Source organism: Amphibalanus amphitrite, unplaced genomic scaffold, assembly GCF_019059575.1.
Source record: "Amphibalanus amphitrite isolate SeventyFive unplaced genomic scaffold, NRLGWU_Aamphi_draft 000819F_arrow, whole genome shotgun sequence".
Taxonomy (NCBI): Eukaryota; Metazoa; Arthropoda; class Thecostraca; order Balanomorpha; family Balanidae; genus Amphibalanus; species Amphibalanus amphitrite.
In genome coordinates, this window is record NW_024882313.1 from 1 (window position 1) to 16,004 (window position 16,004).

At 47.4% G+C, this 16,004-nt stretch overlaps 2 protein-coding genes across 7 annotated transcripts; both read left to right on the forward strand.

Annotated features, from left to right (window-relative positions):
• Positions 1 to 3,794: 3,794 nt before the first annotated feature.
• Positions 3,795 to 8,758, forward strand: LOC122366605 (GTP-binding nuclear protein Ran-like). Of its 4 annotated transcripts, none has more exons than XM_043339038.1 (4): positions 3,795 to 3,895; positions 6,671 to 6,929; positions 7,716 to 7,904; positions 8,332 to 8,758. In XM_043339038.1, the coding sequence occupies exons 2-4, from the start codon at positions 6,687 to 6,689 to the stop codon at positions 8,545 to 8,547; spliced, it is 648 nt and encodes a 215-aa protein (XP_043194973.1). In that variant the 5' UTR covers positions 3,795 to 3,895; positions 6,671 to 6,686; the 3' UTR covers positions 8,548 to 8,758. The 4 variants fall into 4 exon arrangements, with proteins under 4 accessions (XP_043194973.1, XP_043194975.1, XP_043194974.1 ...); XM_043339040.1 differs by having other exon boundaries at positions 3,797 to 3,822; XM_043339039.1 differs by having other exon boundaries at positions 3,799 to 3,905.
• Positions 8,759 to 9,156: 398 nt separating this feature from the next.
• LOC122366606 (golgin subfamily A member 7-like) lies at positions 9,157 to 15,464 on the forward strand. 3 transcript variants are annotated; one of them, XM_043339042.1, is made up of 5 exons: positions 9,157 to 9,380; positions 11,360 to 11,422; positions 11,652 to 11,777; positions 12,169 to 12,321; positions 14,182 to 15,464. In XM_043339042.1, exons 2-5 carry the CDS (start codon positions 11,402 to 11,404, stop codon positions 14,323 to 14,325), a joined length of 444 nt encoding a protein of 147 aa, XP_043194977.1. In that variant the 5' UTR covers positions 9,157 to 9,380; positions 11,360 to 11,401; the 3' UTR covers positions 14,326 to 15,464. The 3 variants fall into 3 exon arrangements, with proteins under 3 accessions (XP_043194977.1, XP_043194978.1, XP_043194976.1); XM_043339043.1 differs by having other exon boundaries at positions 9,175 to 9,245; XM_043339041.1 differs by lacking the exon at positions 9,157 to 9,380 and adding an exon at positions 10,971 to 11,072.
• The last annotated feature ends 540 nt before the right edge of the window (positions 15,465 to 16,004 follow it).

Sequence of the window (16,004 nt, forward strand, 5' to 3'; positions counted from 1 at the left end):
GCCCGCCGCTGCGGGCGCCCCGTCGAGCGGGCCGGCCGGCGACTGTGCGCCGCCGTCTGGCCGGAGCGTCCCCTCCCCCTGCGTGTCCTTCCCCCACTACGCATTCCGAGGGGTGAATCGGCGCGGCGGCTGGCCGTGAAAACATGGGCCGGCAGCGCGGCCGCCGAGCGAGAGACGGTCACTGGGGCGCTGGAGCTCATTACTTGTCAGTGAAGCACTATCCTTTGTCGGCTTTGGTGATCGCAATTGCTATCAGTTACCTAATTAAGTCATACGTCATGACTGAGACGGTTCGTGGCATGAAAAGAAAATTAAAATCGTATGCAAGAACAGCAACACAATGAATATTAGATGCACGCTAGCCGAAGTAAATAATTTAACATTTATACTCCTGTGAGAGAAAAGTACCGATGATCATTGTAACAGACAAGCGTCGTTTTCCATTTCATTAAATCCTAGTTATTTCTACATAAATGGACAATAGCAGTTGACGTTAAGCTTAAGAAGAAGAACAACGACAAAACATATTTATGCTTTCGGAAGCGAGGAATAATCACAATGGATGCGTTAAATTAACCAGCAACCGTTCATTAACAAGGACCAAATCATGAATTTATCAGCCTGCGTGCCCAATTCTATAGTCGGTTGCTAAGGATAAGAAATGAACAAATAGCTCAGGCCTACAAAGAGCTAATGAATTGGTGTCGCTCTCTAATGTTTGCCGGGAATAACTCGATCAACTGCTGGAAGTTCCTAATGAATATCGTCGTCAATGTATACCAAAGGTAGCGAGAACATTATCTCCTAACAAATGATTCTGGGAAAAAGGCGTTTAATAAAACAGTGCAAAGAGATACCACCTAAATACGCAGTGTCAGATTCGTGTTTCGCTGTCGCGCTCGCGGCTTCCCCGTGACATTCCTGGGTTTCTCGTCATATTGATCGATCATCACCACATCCTCATCAAAAAATGTGTTTACATTTTACTACGCTATGTATTTACAATTGAAAGAAACCAGGACAGACAAAAGTTTAATTCCCTACGTTAAATCCAGGACAGTATTGTTAAAAATAAAACTGCAGTCCTCTTGAAAGGCCATGACAGTTTCATCGCTAAATAGTTCCAATCTTTCTCTCCTTGACGCACAAGATCCTATATATCTTCCCCAAATCCTTACAAAAAAATCAATGAGAGTTAACAATCAAAACAAATCTGACATTAAATCGCGCGCTTTCCGTTGAGTGTTCTCCCCCCCCCCCCCTAGTTTAACGTGTCGATCATCCTAAATAATTACCCTAGCTGTACCCAGACCAAAATAGGAAGGAATTTTCTATTCATGTAAGATCAGAGAGAAACATCAGTGGGTCGGAGCTGGGCAAAAAGGATAGAAGGTTAGCAGCCCAGCGCCCGACCAGATCCTGGCCAAACCTTGCCTGAGCTGATGGTGAGGCTGCAGGTGGCCAGCGGCTGCTGCTGCTGACATGGCTGGCGGTCCAAGGGGGTCGGCCGCCCTGGTCTCCTCCGTCGCTGCTGGGTTGCACACCCCGACTCTTCTTTTAGCGCCGCCCGGTTGACGGGCCGTGCGGCCGGCAGGGCCGGCCGGGCCCCGCCGATGGCCTACCGCTGCTGGTGAGCCCTCCTCCTGTATTGCAGGGCCGTCCGGCCACACGGGCCGTCCGGCCCAGCCGACGTCCTGCCGTCGATGGTCAGCTCTCAGGCCAGACTCCCACTCCCGACTCTGACTCCCAACTGTCCTCTTCTCTCCCCCTGGCCTCGTTCTCCCTCGGCTCCCCAGTGCAGCTGCTCATGGCTGACAGAGGCGTCTTCAGGTACTGGTGTTCGTCCTGGTCTTCGCGTGGTCTCCTCCTTCTCCTCCTTCCTCCGCCTCTGCGCCCGGGTTGTTTTGACGGCCGGGTCCCCTCTCGCCCCGGCCGTACCCTTTTGGTCCGGCGTGGCCCGGGGGCTGTTTGCCGGCGCGGCGGTGCGGTGACGCCAGCGCCGGCGCCCAAACCCCGGTGCACACGCCGTCGTCGCCATGAGAGAATGTTGGAAGATTTGCGTTAAAAATGTAGCGCGCCAGCGTTACAACCTCACCATTAAACATAGGATGTAGACGAGGTTCAGGGTTGCACACCGGTCCCAAAATCGCAACTCTGCTATTATTGTTGTTGAAGTTATTCACCAAAAACTGAGCCTGTACCCTGGGGTATGTGCCCTAGGACCTGAAGTCACCTGAGACCTTAACCCTCGCCGGCCGAGGGGGGGGGGGGCGGATGCCGCCCCCCATAGCGTTTTTTCGCGATAGCTCCGAACACTCCGGCGATAGAGAGCTGACATTTGGCATACCTGACCTTTGATTCAAGCCGGATCTTTTGACACAAACCGCATGTTCGGGTCAGGTCAGGTCACTGACCTATGACGTCATAAGTGAACCTCGGCACGGTCTTCAGATGTCGCAACTTCGCAACGCCCTCACTGCCAGAGGAGCTTTCACAGGGAAATGAAACTTGCAGGATCTAGTATCCATTACGAGTCTCACAACTTGTATATCTCGGATTTCTCCTACAGGTCATATGAGGTCAGGTCATTTTCGTGACCTCAACAGTCAACATTATTAATCAATGGAGAAAAATGAAAACCGCTATTCTGGCGCCGGGAGCGATCTCCAACTATCTCAAGCACTCAGAATCGTGATTTGATGCACTCCTTGCAAGGTTAGATGCGTCACTTTTGCAATGTTGACCTTGCGTGAAGTCATTTGTGACGTCATCAAGGTCACATTAGTTTCTCGTCAATAACTCCCGATCAAATTGAGCTAGCGAGTCGGGAAAGCCACCAATGGACTCAGGAAGACCTGCCAAATCGAATGATATGCGACATGACCTCTTTCGACCAACTTCGTGACCTGGGGGCGCTGACCTGACCGTGACCTGAGGTCAGCACCCTAAGTTGACCTGACCCAAACTAAAAGTATATCATTCAACGCGCCTGAGCGAGGCGATCACGATGCTGCCAAAATCGCGGCTCTGCGACCGTTTTTTGCGAAGTTATTCACCAAAAACTGTACCGTACCTTGGGGCACTTGACATGACCTCAGAGGTCACCGGTTGACCAAGGACCTTAAAATTGGGTACCAGTCTCTGCGTCTCGTAACGGGGCACACGTTCGTTTTTCCGCTACGCGCTAGCTCCACCGACCACCAGGGGCGAAACGGCGAGGGGGGGCCGGGGGAGGGGGGGTCGTACCCCCCCCCCCTCGGCCGGCGCGTATGTAGAAAACCAATAGGTCCGACGAGGGTTAAAATTGGTAACTCGGCATAAACCAGGCACTGCGTCTTGTGACGGTGTCACGGTACCTACGCACAATTGTTTTTTTTTTTCGCGTGGCTCTCCTGCGAGGGTCAGCCCTTCCCTGGACCCTGCCAGAGCCTTTCAGCGAGCTGTAAAGGTCGTTTCATCCTCCCAGGCTCAACACCAGCCGCCCCCTTCTCCTCTCTGTCCCTCAGATCAGTCATCAGTGGGCGACTTTTGGGCTTTGGTGAGCGGTTACAGGCGTACCTCACCCTGGTCCAAAAGTAGTTGGTCTAAGAACACATGCAACATAGACCTGCCATCTGGCGACCACTGGTAAAAGTACAATAGTGCTACGATTTCTTTTGATTTGCTTGGCCTCAAATAACAATTTCAGAAAACATTTTCAAAAAAAATCTTATTTAATTTTTACGTTGCATTTATACGCAAAATAATGAGTTTCAACATCTAATAAATGAACGATGATTCACACCGGCAGCACCATCTCTTTCTCTGTTGACGAACGCCATTGTGAGCCCTAAGCGCAGTGCGTGTTTGTTGTATTTGAAGTGCTAATTTTCTGAGTTTTTCACAGATTTCAAAGGTATTTTTTGGTTAGTAGCTTCTTTATGCTCACTAGAACGGTCTGATCAATTTTTATTTGTGGATTGTTCATAGGACGTCAAGAAATCGGTGCCGAACTTTGCGACGCGTGCGAAGGGCGGGAAAGCTGAAAGACCAGTTGGGCAAACTAGACTTTTGGAATCAAAATATGGAGGCATCAATAATTTGATTCTGGTGGGAGGAGCCATGACCAAATATGGGCATGGAATCAATATTTTGATTCATTTGGGTACACTTTTGACTTCAAATGTATCGTTACGGTTGAAAAAAGGCCCATGACGGTGAGATTTTTCTTTAAAAAGGTAGAAAAATGTGGTAGGTTTCCAAAAAGTGTTGCCTCAAAACTAAGAAATTGTCCCTTTGGCCTTGTGACTGGGAAAAAGACAGAGCCACTGTCCATCACGTAAAAGCTGTTTTGAGGAAATCACACTGTATGTTATTTCTGTATCATGAATCACATACTAAGCAATCAGTATTTGTGTAAAATGGCAAAATGAAATTTTCAAACCCCTAATTATCACTGTTGTAGTGCTTTTATATTTATTATATGGTTTTTACCTGTTGCTTCAGTTCAGTAGGCGGAACTATGGTCATGAGTACCCAAATATAGGAACGTTCCCATTTTTGGGAACGGAGTTCCCAAATATGGGAACGGGCGTTCCCATTTATGAGAACGGAAGGCAATTTTTCGGCCGTTCTCCCACTAAAACTCAAAAGTGCATCACGTCTCAAAAAAGTGCACGCTGATTTAAGTATCTACTAAATCTCCATAAAGTTATCTTTAATCTGACCGTGGAACAAGGAAATTGACCGTGGAATGATATTTTTAATGATTTTTTGAAAATGACAGAATGGTGGAAATATGGGTTATACGACATTTAGCATGCAATTTTAAGGAAAATGAAGCATTTTTTAGTTTGAGGTAAAGTATAATAATTTTCGCCTGGTTATGAACTTTCATACTATCGACACCAGATGCTGACAAATGCAAGCGAAGACGCGGACGGTCCCGAGGTAATATTGTTGACTTTTGTGTCGGGGCGGACGACCGCGTGGAACGTGAGTGAATTTACCGAGCTACTGTTGTAAACTCAGTTTAAGCGGTTGAAAATTATCCAGCTGTATTTTATCATCCCGGAAAGACATATTTTATTTGGATGCTAGCTGTTTAGAGTTGTTTTATAAGGAGCGTCATGAGCGTGGTTTTTGTCTTCCGTGTTTCTAAGCGTGATCGTTTTGGGGGAATTTCTCTTATATAGCTCGCTCTGTGTGGCTTATTTATAATTTTTATGCTGATTTCGATAATTCCTCGTGCCCATCCTACCAGGCCTTTTGCCACTTACACTCATCAAGAAAGGAAAAAACTAGATTTTCATTGGGACTAGGTGTTTTGAGGGTGTAACATATTCAGCGTTCCCATTTTTGGATACTTCCTTGTACTCGTCAACTATCGGTGATAAACAGACAGGTGCTTGACATGTCTCCACCCTCAGCGCGGACGGTGGATATAGGTATGGAAGACCTTGTTGTACATCGCTGAGCGTTGTGAATTACGTAATCCTGCAGAGGGGGGCGTGCCCGCTGCGAGATCGACGGGAATAAAAGCGCAGAAGACCGGGCGAAACATGCGACGGTCTTGCCGGAAAGGTCATCTGATGATTGTTGCGTTAACAATAATTTGCGGCGTTGGACGTGATGCTTGTTAATGAAAAGAGCCCCTGAAAGGCGTCGCTGAAATCGTTCCCAATTTTGGGTACGCCGTTCCCATAATAAGGAACGCTTGCAGCGCCAGTGTACGAGAGCGTTCCCAAATTTGGGCTCGCGGCCCGGATGATGGACTGCTTTAGAAATAGGGGAACGATTTGAAACTACGATGGGCCTTACAATATCAAACTCTTTCCCAACAATATTGAGACAAATATCAGGCGGTTCACGATCGTTTTATATTTTTTGGACGTCATTTAACGGTTCTTTTTCTTGTTTTAAATAATGCCTACATGGCGTTCCCATATTTGGGTTTATCGTTCCCAAACATGGGAACGAAAATGCGTTCCCGAAAATGGGTACGCTTGACCATAGTTCCGCCTACTGAGTTTTTGTATTCTTGACATTTAAAAATTGTGAATTGTTATCAAATGTAGTGAAGGTTTAGTACTACAATGCTATAGGTATCTGATGTGGTGCTGAGGATACCACGAAATGAGAATAATAGCAAGATAAATGATGTATTCCTGCAAGTCATTGTTGCCTATCTCTTAACATTACCTGTGAATCAAAATAATGATTAGCCAGCTGATGGGGAATCAATATTATGATTATCTGTTTAAAGTGAATCAATTCCTTGATTGCCTTTCACTACCTATATAATTCAAATTGTTATGATAGGAGCAATATTATTTTGCTTGGGAGATAGTTCCAGCTTTTCTGTTCAAGATCAGGCATGCTCCTTCTTGAAACACTCTCTTATTTTTATGTGATTGGTCAGTTAGAAATGGTCTGTATTTATGCCCAAATATGGTCATAAGGAATCAATCTTTTGATGCCTCCATATTTTGATTCCAAAGGTCTAGTTTGCCCAACTGAGACGCCATTTCGGCCCCACGTGTTCCTCGGCCGGGCCGGCGCCAAAATTGTTTATCGGTGTCAATATTGTTGTTCATATTAAAAGCATGTGATGATTGTGAAGGTACTTTTCTTTTCTCCTACCGCGAGTTGCCGATTCTCGTTCATTTACATTGACCTTTCTCCCCCGCAGTTTATCTGGCTCAATCATGGCGCAGACAGCTGATATGCCCACATTCAAGTGTGTGTTGTTGGGAGATGGTGGCACCGGTAAAACAACTTTTGTGAAACGTCATCTAACTGGTGAATTTGAGAAGAAGTATGTTGCCACCTTGGGTGTGGAAGTCCACCCTCTTGTATTCCACACAAACAGAGGAGCCATCAGGTTCAATGTTTGGGACACCGCGGGACAGGAAAAGTTTGGTGGACTTCGTGATGGCTACTACATTCAGGTAAGTTGAAGGTAGCCAGGGTGCCTGGCAGTTCAGGTGAGGGTCATGACCATTTATTGGTTAAATTGCCACTTCTTTGTAATGGCTACTCCCCCAATGACCAGTTGCTGTAACTATTTGTATCCCCACAGGCACAGTAGCTTATGACTACAAAGCATGTGACAGGCATTTGCAGAGACCTTTCTTCACATTGTTGAAATCCTTTCTCAAAAGCTAAGATGTGACATATTTTGTTTTGATTTTAGTGATCCTTCTGATTCTGAAGACAGAGTTGGATGTAGGGAAAGTTGTGTTTTTAAAGTCAAAATAACTTCATGCTTGGGAGATGCTTGCTAGACAAATGCAGCACTTATGATGGATCAGACAAGCTTCTGGCTTTGAATGTATAAATCTAAATTATGCTATAAATGTCCTAGTGAGCTTTTATGCAAGAATGTGGTCTGGGAGTGCGGGCTCTCACCCACCCTTTTCATTATGTGCTTTGAACTACAGACTGATGTAAAGTAAATGTTTAAAACAGTCAGAAGCTCAAGTACCTTCCACTGGCCTTAAACTAGCCACAGATTTGTCAGCTCCCAATAACCGCAGGGCACAGGGCAATCTGTTGGTGTTACTCTAAATGACAAGAATTGAGTCAAACCATTTAAGAACCTCTCTTCTTTACTTTAAGCATCAACACTGGATGTAATATAAAGGGGTTAACTCCCCATAGATAATCAGCTTAAGCAATCAGCACACCCTGATCATATTCATAGTATATCTAAGAAATCTGTCCTTGTGTTACAGGGCCAGTGCGCCATCCTGATGTTTGACGTCACATCAAGAGCCACGTACAAGAACGTGCCCAACTGGCATCGTGACCTGGTGCGCGTGTGTGAAAACATCCCCATCGTGCTCTGCGGCAACAAAGTTGACATCAAGGACAGGAAGGTCAAGGCCAAGTCGATCGTGTTCCACCGGAAAAAGAACCTTCAGGTCAGTGTCAGCCATCGGATCGTCCACATTTTGCGATTTTCCGGAACACTCACGTTGTTGACGGTTTTCTTATTATTATCGTTTATCTATTGGTACTCTTTGTTGGCCGTAATTTCACATTGAGTCGCATGTGGGAGGACGGATGAGAAAGTAATTCAAGAAGATTGCATATCGGGAACGATGTAACGGCTCTTCGCACCCACTTCCCGGATACAACTGATGCGGGCATGATTCTACGCTTTTAAGTAGGCTCGCATGCGATTTCCAGACTGCGGACTTGCGAAGTCTGTTTCAGCCTTAACTGTCGGTCTGCCTCAGTGCGTCGAATGCAATAATGATAATGCGCGATTTACCATAGGTTTCGCAGCGTTTTAGAGCGAGCTTGTGTTTCCGATGATGTTAACTGATTCACCGTCTTTTGTTTTAGTACTACGACATCTCGGCCAAGTCCAACTACAACTTCGAGAAGCCGTTCCTGTGGCTGGCGCGGAAGCTGATCGGCGACCCGAACCTCGAGTTTGTGGCGATGCCGGCGCTCGAGCCGCCAGAGGTGCAGATGGACCCCAACTGGCAGAAACAGATCGAGAGCGAGCTCAAGGTGGCCACCGAGACGGCGCTGCCCGAGGACGACGAGGACCTGTGAACGCCCCCCCCCCGCATCCCCCGCTCGCGACCGTGCTGTACCCGCGTCCCGCCGCGCCGTGTCCTATGGCGTCCCCCGACCCCTCGGCGGCATTTACTGGCTCCGGGAGCCGCTGTGCGCTGCGATGCGCGCGCGATGCTCTATTGCTTCGCCCGGCGCCGTCTGTTGCGTTGTGTTCGTTGATTGGGAATAAAACCAAACGTGTACTGTTTGTCAGTGTGTGTTTGCTCGGTTTGTGGAGGCTATGAAGGGAACTACTTCGGCGTTCGGCACGATAACTTGATGAATTGCTGTGTATCCTTCTTAATGTGACGCAGATGTGTATCTAATTACGACCTCTAGTTAGCCAAGACACATCGGTTTTGGGAGATCGTGCAGAATCTCCCTAGTACCACACAACATCGACTATCGAACACGTGGCTATCCATCCTTGGAGGCACCACGGTATAAAGAAGACATTGGGCTGGGCACAAAGGGAGCCACTGCAATTCACTCAAACGGTCTTTGATGCGCGGCTGCTCAGTGCTCGATCATTTTGGATTACATCCCTTCACACTTTTCTTCCGCCGGAAAAAATTCTTTAGTGTACCTAGAATATGGTAGCTATCTGGTAGCAAAGGTGTGGTACAAATGAGGCGAAAGCGCCGTATATTTTGTGTGCATTCCCAAAAGAGAAAATAAAATAAAATTTGCTGGTAGTAGGTGAATTATTACGGTATTTATTATTGCATTTAGTTGTGAACGTATTTGGGAATCACTTTGTGAATATCCGGTACCTTCTGTTTTGCTGGAGGTATTTTGCCACGCAATAAAATAAACCCTGACAGACAAAGGTGAGGTGGTGACTGACTTCGTCATTCACGTTCAGATAATTTAATCCTAATCATCAAATTTTGACGGATTCAACGGTGTATACTGCCTTGGATTCAACCAAGGATAGGCTCACACTCGAAAATAAAATGCTTATATAAACCAATAATACGGAAGAATGACATGCGCATGGATCTGAGAAAATCAATCTGGAATTTATCTCCAGAGACCAGACTCCATGGATCCTGATCTCGGATGTGATGCCGCCAGAAAGGAAAAACGTTATGCCAAATATGTCTGGTGTAGTGGCGGGATTGTGCAAAAAATTTCAGCGCACGCCGCACGTCTGGCATTTCTTCGCCTACACCGAATTCAGCGCATAGTTGATAGTGGTGGTGGCTGAATTTTTAGGCACAGGGTGACCTCAGAATAGTTTGCCGAGAGACTGTCCTCAAATTTAGTTGACACACTGGTCAATCTTGCAGCAGATTCGCCCTGCAGGCAGCTCTGCTAGAGAGGTTTCGAGATGACATGTCCCCGCTCACGCTCTGGTTTTCGCATGCTTGAATTGTCAAGCCGCCCTGAGTACTCAGTGGAGGAGTGGCCGCCCAGGTGAGGCCTCAACCCTCGTCGTGGAGATAGGTATGGAAGACCTTGTTGAACATCGCCGAGCATCAGCAAGTAATACCACAACGGTTCCTGCCCACTGCGATATCAAGGGGAATGAGAGCACCGATGACCTGACAAACAAGTGGCTGCCCGCCCTGAAACCACTGACCAGGACGGTTTGTTATGCAGCCTCACATCAATGGCGTGACAACTGGTCTGAATCACTATTCAAGCCACTCCTCAGGAGCACGCCGCCGCCCCATATCCCCGGAGAGGACCGAGAGGACGCCGTTTCGGTGCACCAGATGAGGGCGGGCCATTGGGGCTGATCGCTCCACTCTCCAGTGCGTGTACCGAATCGGCTGTCTCCACTCCGGCCTCCGGGGCGTGCCAGCAGTGCCCAGACAAGGGGTGCCCCGCGGCGCTCTGCGCCGTGTGCCGAGAAGAGGCTGATGTGTCGGAGTGCGCGCTGCTCCGCTGCCCGGCCCTCGCTGGCTCCCGCCAGCCTAGAACGCACCGCTCCGCCGATTTTTGTGGCCCTGGATGTTCCGCCTCCGGCCTTGCATCACGGCACGACGCTAAAAGCTTCACAGTCCACACAATTTGCACACCACAGGCCACAGCAAATCCTCACCATGCCTCCCACTGCCTTGAGTCACTCAAGTTGAGTGCCCTGTCACCTACACCTACAGGCTACAAGATTTTATATAGGTGTATTGTAATTGACATGTTTTGCTGTCTGACCTTATCTCAGTGCATTGGGAGGTAATTGTTAGTGCATAACAAAAGATATTTCAGAGGCTATGTTCACAATCCCTTGGAAGTCATAATTCCATCAGCCAGGACATGCAATGTCCCACATTTAACCCTCCCCAGCTCCCATTTCCACCAAAGGGGCTGTTGCTGCCCACCTGGGTGTAGTCACAATTGTTTTAGACAAATTGTCCATAGCACTGGAAATTGGCACACCTGAGCTTTTGTTCAAGTCAGATCTTGTGGGGATACAACCACATTGTCAAATTTCAGGTCAGCTCAGATCACTGGCTTATGGCATCACAGTCAACCTCTGCGATTGCACTCAGAACATGGCACAACTTTTTCTCTCGGTAAGAGGGAATCTTTTGTAGGAATATGAAACTTATAGAAATAAGTTCCTGAGCTCTCACAACCTGTTCAGCTCAGATTTTTTTTTTATTATTATAAGGGTCTCCTGAGGAGTGAGGTCATATCATTCACGACTTATGATGCCTCATACTTAACAGTTATAATTCGATCGAAATATGGAACTTATGGTAGGTGCTGATAATGATCCAAGACTACCTCAAGTAAGCGATCTTATAAATGATCTTCATGTGTATATGTTTTGATTCTAAATCAAAGTTTCTTTTCACAGCACATCCGAGAATCTAAAGCTGCTGTTTTCTGTTGCACTAAAATGGCATCAAAAAGCTCCAAGGTAAGCATGGGCTTTGTCATATTGATGGAATCATGTACTGTCATTTGCTTTTGTAAGGTACCTTTTGAAATGTGATTGTATTAACTTTTCAATGTTTTCCTACATGTCTGGATTCATTGTATTCAGATTTTTAGTTTCTCCCTTGTCGCCATCAGCTCTTGCTGCACCTGTGACAGCCAGCATACCCTGCTTCACTCGATAACTGTATGCTATATCTGTGTGTGCGCAGCCGGCCGGCGGCGCGGAGCAGACGGAACACCTCAGCAACTGTCTGAAGGTGTTCATCCAGCGCGACTACTCCGAGGGCACCGCCGTCCGCTTCCAGAGCACCATGCCTCCAGAGCTGGAAGGAAGGGTACGGATCCGGCGAGAGTGGCCATTCTGAGCGCCACCGCGACACTGTGGCATCTGTCTGAGTTTTGTTTCTGATTTATGTTGAACGCTGACCCCGAATACATGAGCAAGTGTATCACAAATGGATTTGGCTATTCGCTCGACATTTTAATCCGTTTGTAATACGCATTTATTCTGCTCATTAAGCCCCGGTAACTCTATCTTGACCATGCCTCAAGATTCGGATACTTTTATATACCATTTGCTCTTTTTTCCACTTTGGTGTGGTCTCCACAATCTAGGACAAGCAAAACCCGCATCATTGATTCCGTGTGTGTTACATTTTTCTTTGAAATTTCGTTGTCTCAACTCTGGACACTTTCTTACCGTCCGACGTCCTCCATTTCCCTCAGATCGAGCCGGCCATGTTTGACAACACACTGGCGACGATTAACGAGATATTCATGGAGGCTGAGGAGCTGAACTGCGCCACCTACTGCGAGGGCTGCCTGGCCTGCCTGACCGCCTACTGTATCTACACCTGCATGGACCCGCACTACGATAAGGTCGGTGGCGTGGGGTGTACGGTGTGGGCGTGCGTTGGGAGCTCAGGAATTACTTGGAGTTCGTGTCTTGATTTGCCGGCCATTGAAACATTTCTGGTAGGTGGCGCGGGGAGGACGTGCAGGAGTTTGTATAATGCAAAGTATGGTGTCAGTTAGGTTTCATCTGATCAGTATCAGGAAGCTGTGAATTTGTATTATGGATTGAGCGTATTACTGCCGAGCAGTCTGGGATTGACTCTGGTGTAGGTGTTACATGCTTTGTAGTAATTACCTCATTGAGCTGAATTTTGGTCCTTTCTCGTAGATAGTGTGTGGTGAACCGGTGAGTTTGCATGCTCTGTTATCGCTCAAACGATGGAAAGCTCATCACAAGAAGCACAAGGGACATTGTTGAACCTCAAACTCTTGCATTTTCTGGCAGGATTTTGCTCGATCTTTGCGTAGTTTGCTGAGAAAGTAGTAAAATATGTCATTCGGAAACAGTTGAATTAACCCGCGCGGGGCTGGGGGGGGGGGTAAATTTTACCCCCCTCGCGAATTTTTGCGATATCTCAAAAACGGCGGCGCGCAGCGCCGCCAGACTTTCAGTACCTTTTCTTACATCAATTTGACACGTTCCCTGAAAATTTGAGCGAAATCCGTCGGAAATTTTTTGAGAAATTGACGTTTTAGTGACGTCATGTTCGCCATTTTCGCCTCAAAAACGGCAAAAGTTCAAACGCCGCTAACATGTTCATTTTTAAAGGAATCAAGACGTAACAAAAAAGGTTATACGTAATTTTACTTTGTCTATCAAATGGCTATCTCGGTTTTTTGAAAATTTTGGATTTTGGCCTAATTTTTTTCAAAAAACTGACTTTTTTGGGAAAATCATTATAAAATCCAAAATTTTGAGTCTATCGAAAAAACCGGAATATATGTCAGAGAAGTGGTCTATGTGCACCTACATACCAAATTTTAGAAGAATCGGTTCAAAAATGTGGGAGTTATTCAAAATTTTATGACGTCACGACACACAAATTTTTTGAAAAATGACTTTTTTGGAAGTTCTAGACCTCGTACGGAAACAAAAATAGCACCATTCGATTCGCCGTGAAAAACTGCATCAGATAGACACCTTTTTAGGCCTTAACAACCAACTTCAAAAGTTGACCTCACTTGACCTGACCTTGACCTGACCTCGACCTGAAATTCATCCAGAGGTGGTCCATATCACTTATTGAGTGTGCCTATTGAATTCTATGAATAAAATGACCCATAAAACATGTGTCGCACATGCCCTTTTCTATATTTTGTTTTTTGGTGACCTAACCTGACCTGACCTGACCTTGACCTTGACCTCTGAATGATATTGTATGCAACGAATATTGTCTTGGTAGCCTAAGAACACGTTTTGGGCGATCAGTCTCAGTCCATGACTCCATTCTTCGGCAACTACGGTGCAAGGCCGATACTGTAGAAACTTGCAATTTGTACCCTTGACCTGACCTTGACCTCAAACTTTAAATTAAGTACATGTTTTTAGTAGTTCGTGATGAGAGCTTTCGATTGGCGTTTGAATTTTCCAAATCGGACCATTAGTTCGGGAGATAACAGGGGGGGGGGGGTAAAATTTACCCCCCCCCCCAGCCCCGCGCGTTCGGCTGGAGACCCCAGCCCCGCGCGGGTTAATATGATTGCCGTCACAATATGGCCTACGCGAATACTGTGTTTAAATATTTGCATCCCGCGTTCTACCCTTTTCAAAAGCCTAAACTACCCTCCATTTGTCTCCATCATGTCCTAATAGCTCCTTCCCTCTTCTCTCTCTTGCCATACCAAACTTTGACCGGTTTCCCTTTCTGCGTTCCTCTTCGGCAGTGCGTCAAAAAATGTTCACGCTACATCGTGGAGCAGAACGAGCGCTACTGGCTGCCGCGGGGCCTGCTGATCACCGACCCCATAGAGCGCGGCCTGCGGGTGATCGAGGTAAGCGTCCTCAATGAGCCAGCGCCCCAGCGGTGACGGGCCGGCGCCTTCCCTGTTGGTACCCCCTGGTGCCGCCTCTGCTGCCCCCTGTCTGCACCCCTGGCACCGCCTATGGCAGTCCGACCACCTGTACCGCCGCCCAAAGGTGACTTGGAAGTGCGCGCGGTGTCGTAATCTGCCTGGCTGGGCTGGAGGAGTTCGCAGAGCCGCCTAGTGACTTGGATTTGTGTTGGAGTTGAGTGGCAGGGACGAGCGGCGGAGTGAGTGTCTTGGAGTGGAGTGTGAAGGGATTTGGGAGGGTTCATGGCGGCTGGGTCTGATTCGGTGGCGTCCCCGATCGGGGGAGTTTTCGCTGGACTAGGGTGTCGACACCGAACAGGACACTAAAAAATCCTGACGACTGTGGAGACAGCTGTCCTGTGCAACGGATCAGAGTCGGGGAAAGGACTGCGTGAACAGAGCTTTATATACTGGACGGTCGCTGCTCGAGGACATTTTGGGCACCCGGACAGCAGATAGACTGAACTTGGACTTAACTCTCTCTTCCTGGGCGCCACTCTGAGATTAATGCAGGTGGTGATGTGGTCAGTGGTGGACGAAGGGACTTGGGAATGCATTGACTGCTGTTGGCCGGCGTCCTAGTGGATACTAAATGCCTGGCGTTGCATGTATCTCGATCAGCACACAATATGGTGGGAAGAGTTGTGCGCCTCGAACTTGTGTGATCTGGAGACTGGAGAAGCTGAGGTGAGAATCATTTGCTGTTGATTTGATGTTTTTCTCTCAGCTCCTTGATAATATACCGGAGTTCTTGGTTTTTAGGAACGCGTCCATCAGATCTGTTGGCGAGGCGACAATGATAATGTTTTGGCGGTTGGTGGAATTACAAGTGTGAAGGCCTACCACCAGGTGGCAGGCTGCTCGCTCCGTGGGGTTCTTTGCTGGTGTGTGGTGTCCGGAGTCCGACGAGTGGTGTTCTCAGTCACTAGATGGGGCGGACCGCTGATGTTTCTGACGTCAGTTTCGTGTGATGTGTCGTCAACTGCGCGCTGCAAAATGACTGTTTGACGCTGAATCGCTGCTACCAGTTAATTTGATGGAAATCCATTGTGAAGACTCGTAACTATGTGTCCTTGATTAATTGTGGCTAATACATGTACGTAAATGTCTGCAAACGTTGCCTGTGATAAAGTCCGTATGAACGGCAGTTTACAATTTAGATAAATTAGCCATTTACTTCAAGGCAGGTTTCGTGGTTAACGCAAGGTGGTGATCCTATTGTATGGCATACTTGCTCGTGTGGGGACCTCCTGGGGCCCATTGGTATGAATCGGCATCTCAATCATCACGTCAGTTGCAAATTTCGGATGCATGTGATACACGCCAGGCGCTCCTCGAAGAGACGGCAGGGAAATAATAGCATGCGGATTGCGGAATGTACAGCATCACGGCAGCATGTATCGGCAACACGTATATTGTGTCAGCATTTATCGGCCAGGGAGACCGATTTATAACAATTACAGCGTCGTTGGAAGCTTCTTCGTCCACTAATAATTTTCTGATGACCTTCCAGGTAGGGTCCATTCAATCCTAATTCCTGACTAACCCTGTGACAGAGTCCCGCCCGGAACTCATAACATTCACTCCTCTATGGGCCAATTACCGCATACCCGCCAGACTGAGACCGTAGTAGCCGGTCTAATCACCCCATGAAC

What these genes read in the sequence shown, in the direction of transcription:
- LOC122366605 (XM_043339038.1), top strand. Translation starts at nt 6,687, where the DNA reads ATGGCGCAGACAGCTGATATGCCCACATTCAAGTGTGTGTTGTTGGGA. An exon ending in GTGATGGCTACTACATTCAG is followed by an intron (nt 6,930 to 7,715) that starts GTAAGTTGAAGG and finishes CTTGTGTTACAG; the next exon opens with GGCCAGTGCGCCATCCTGAT. An exon ending in ACCGGAAAAAGAACCTTCAG is followed by an intron (nt 7,905 to 8,331) that starts GTCAGTGTCAGC and finishes CTTTTGTTTTAG; the next exon opens with TACTACGACATCTCGGCCAA.
- LOC122366606 (XM_043339041.1), top strand. Translation starts at nt 11,052, where the DNA reads ATGGCACAACTTTTTCTCTCG. An exon ending in TGGCACAACTTTTTCTCTCG is followed by an intron (nt 11,073 to 11,359) that starts GTAAGAGGGAAT and finishes TTCTTTTCACAG; the next exon opens with CACATCCGAGAATCTAAAGC. An exon ending in CTCCAGAGCTGGAAGGAAGG is followed by an intron (nt 11,778 to 12,168) that starts GTACGGATCCGG and finishes CATTTCCCTCAG; the next exon opens with ATCGAGCCGGCCATGTTTGA.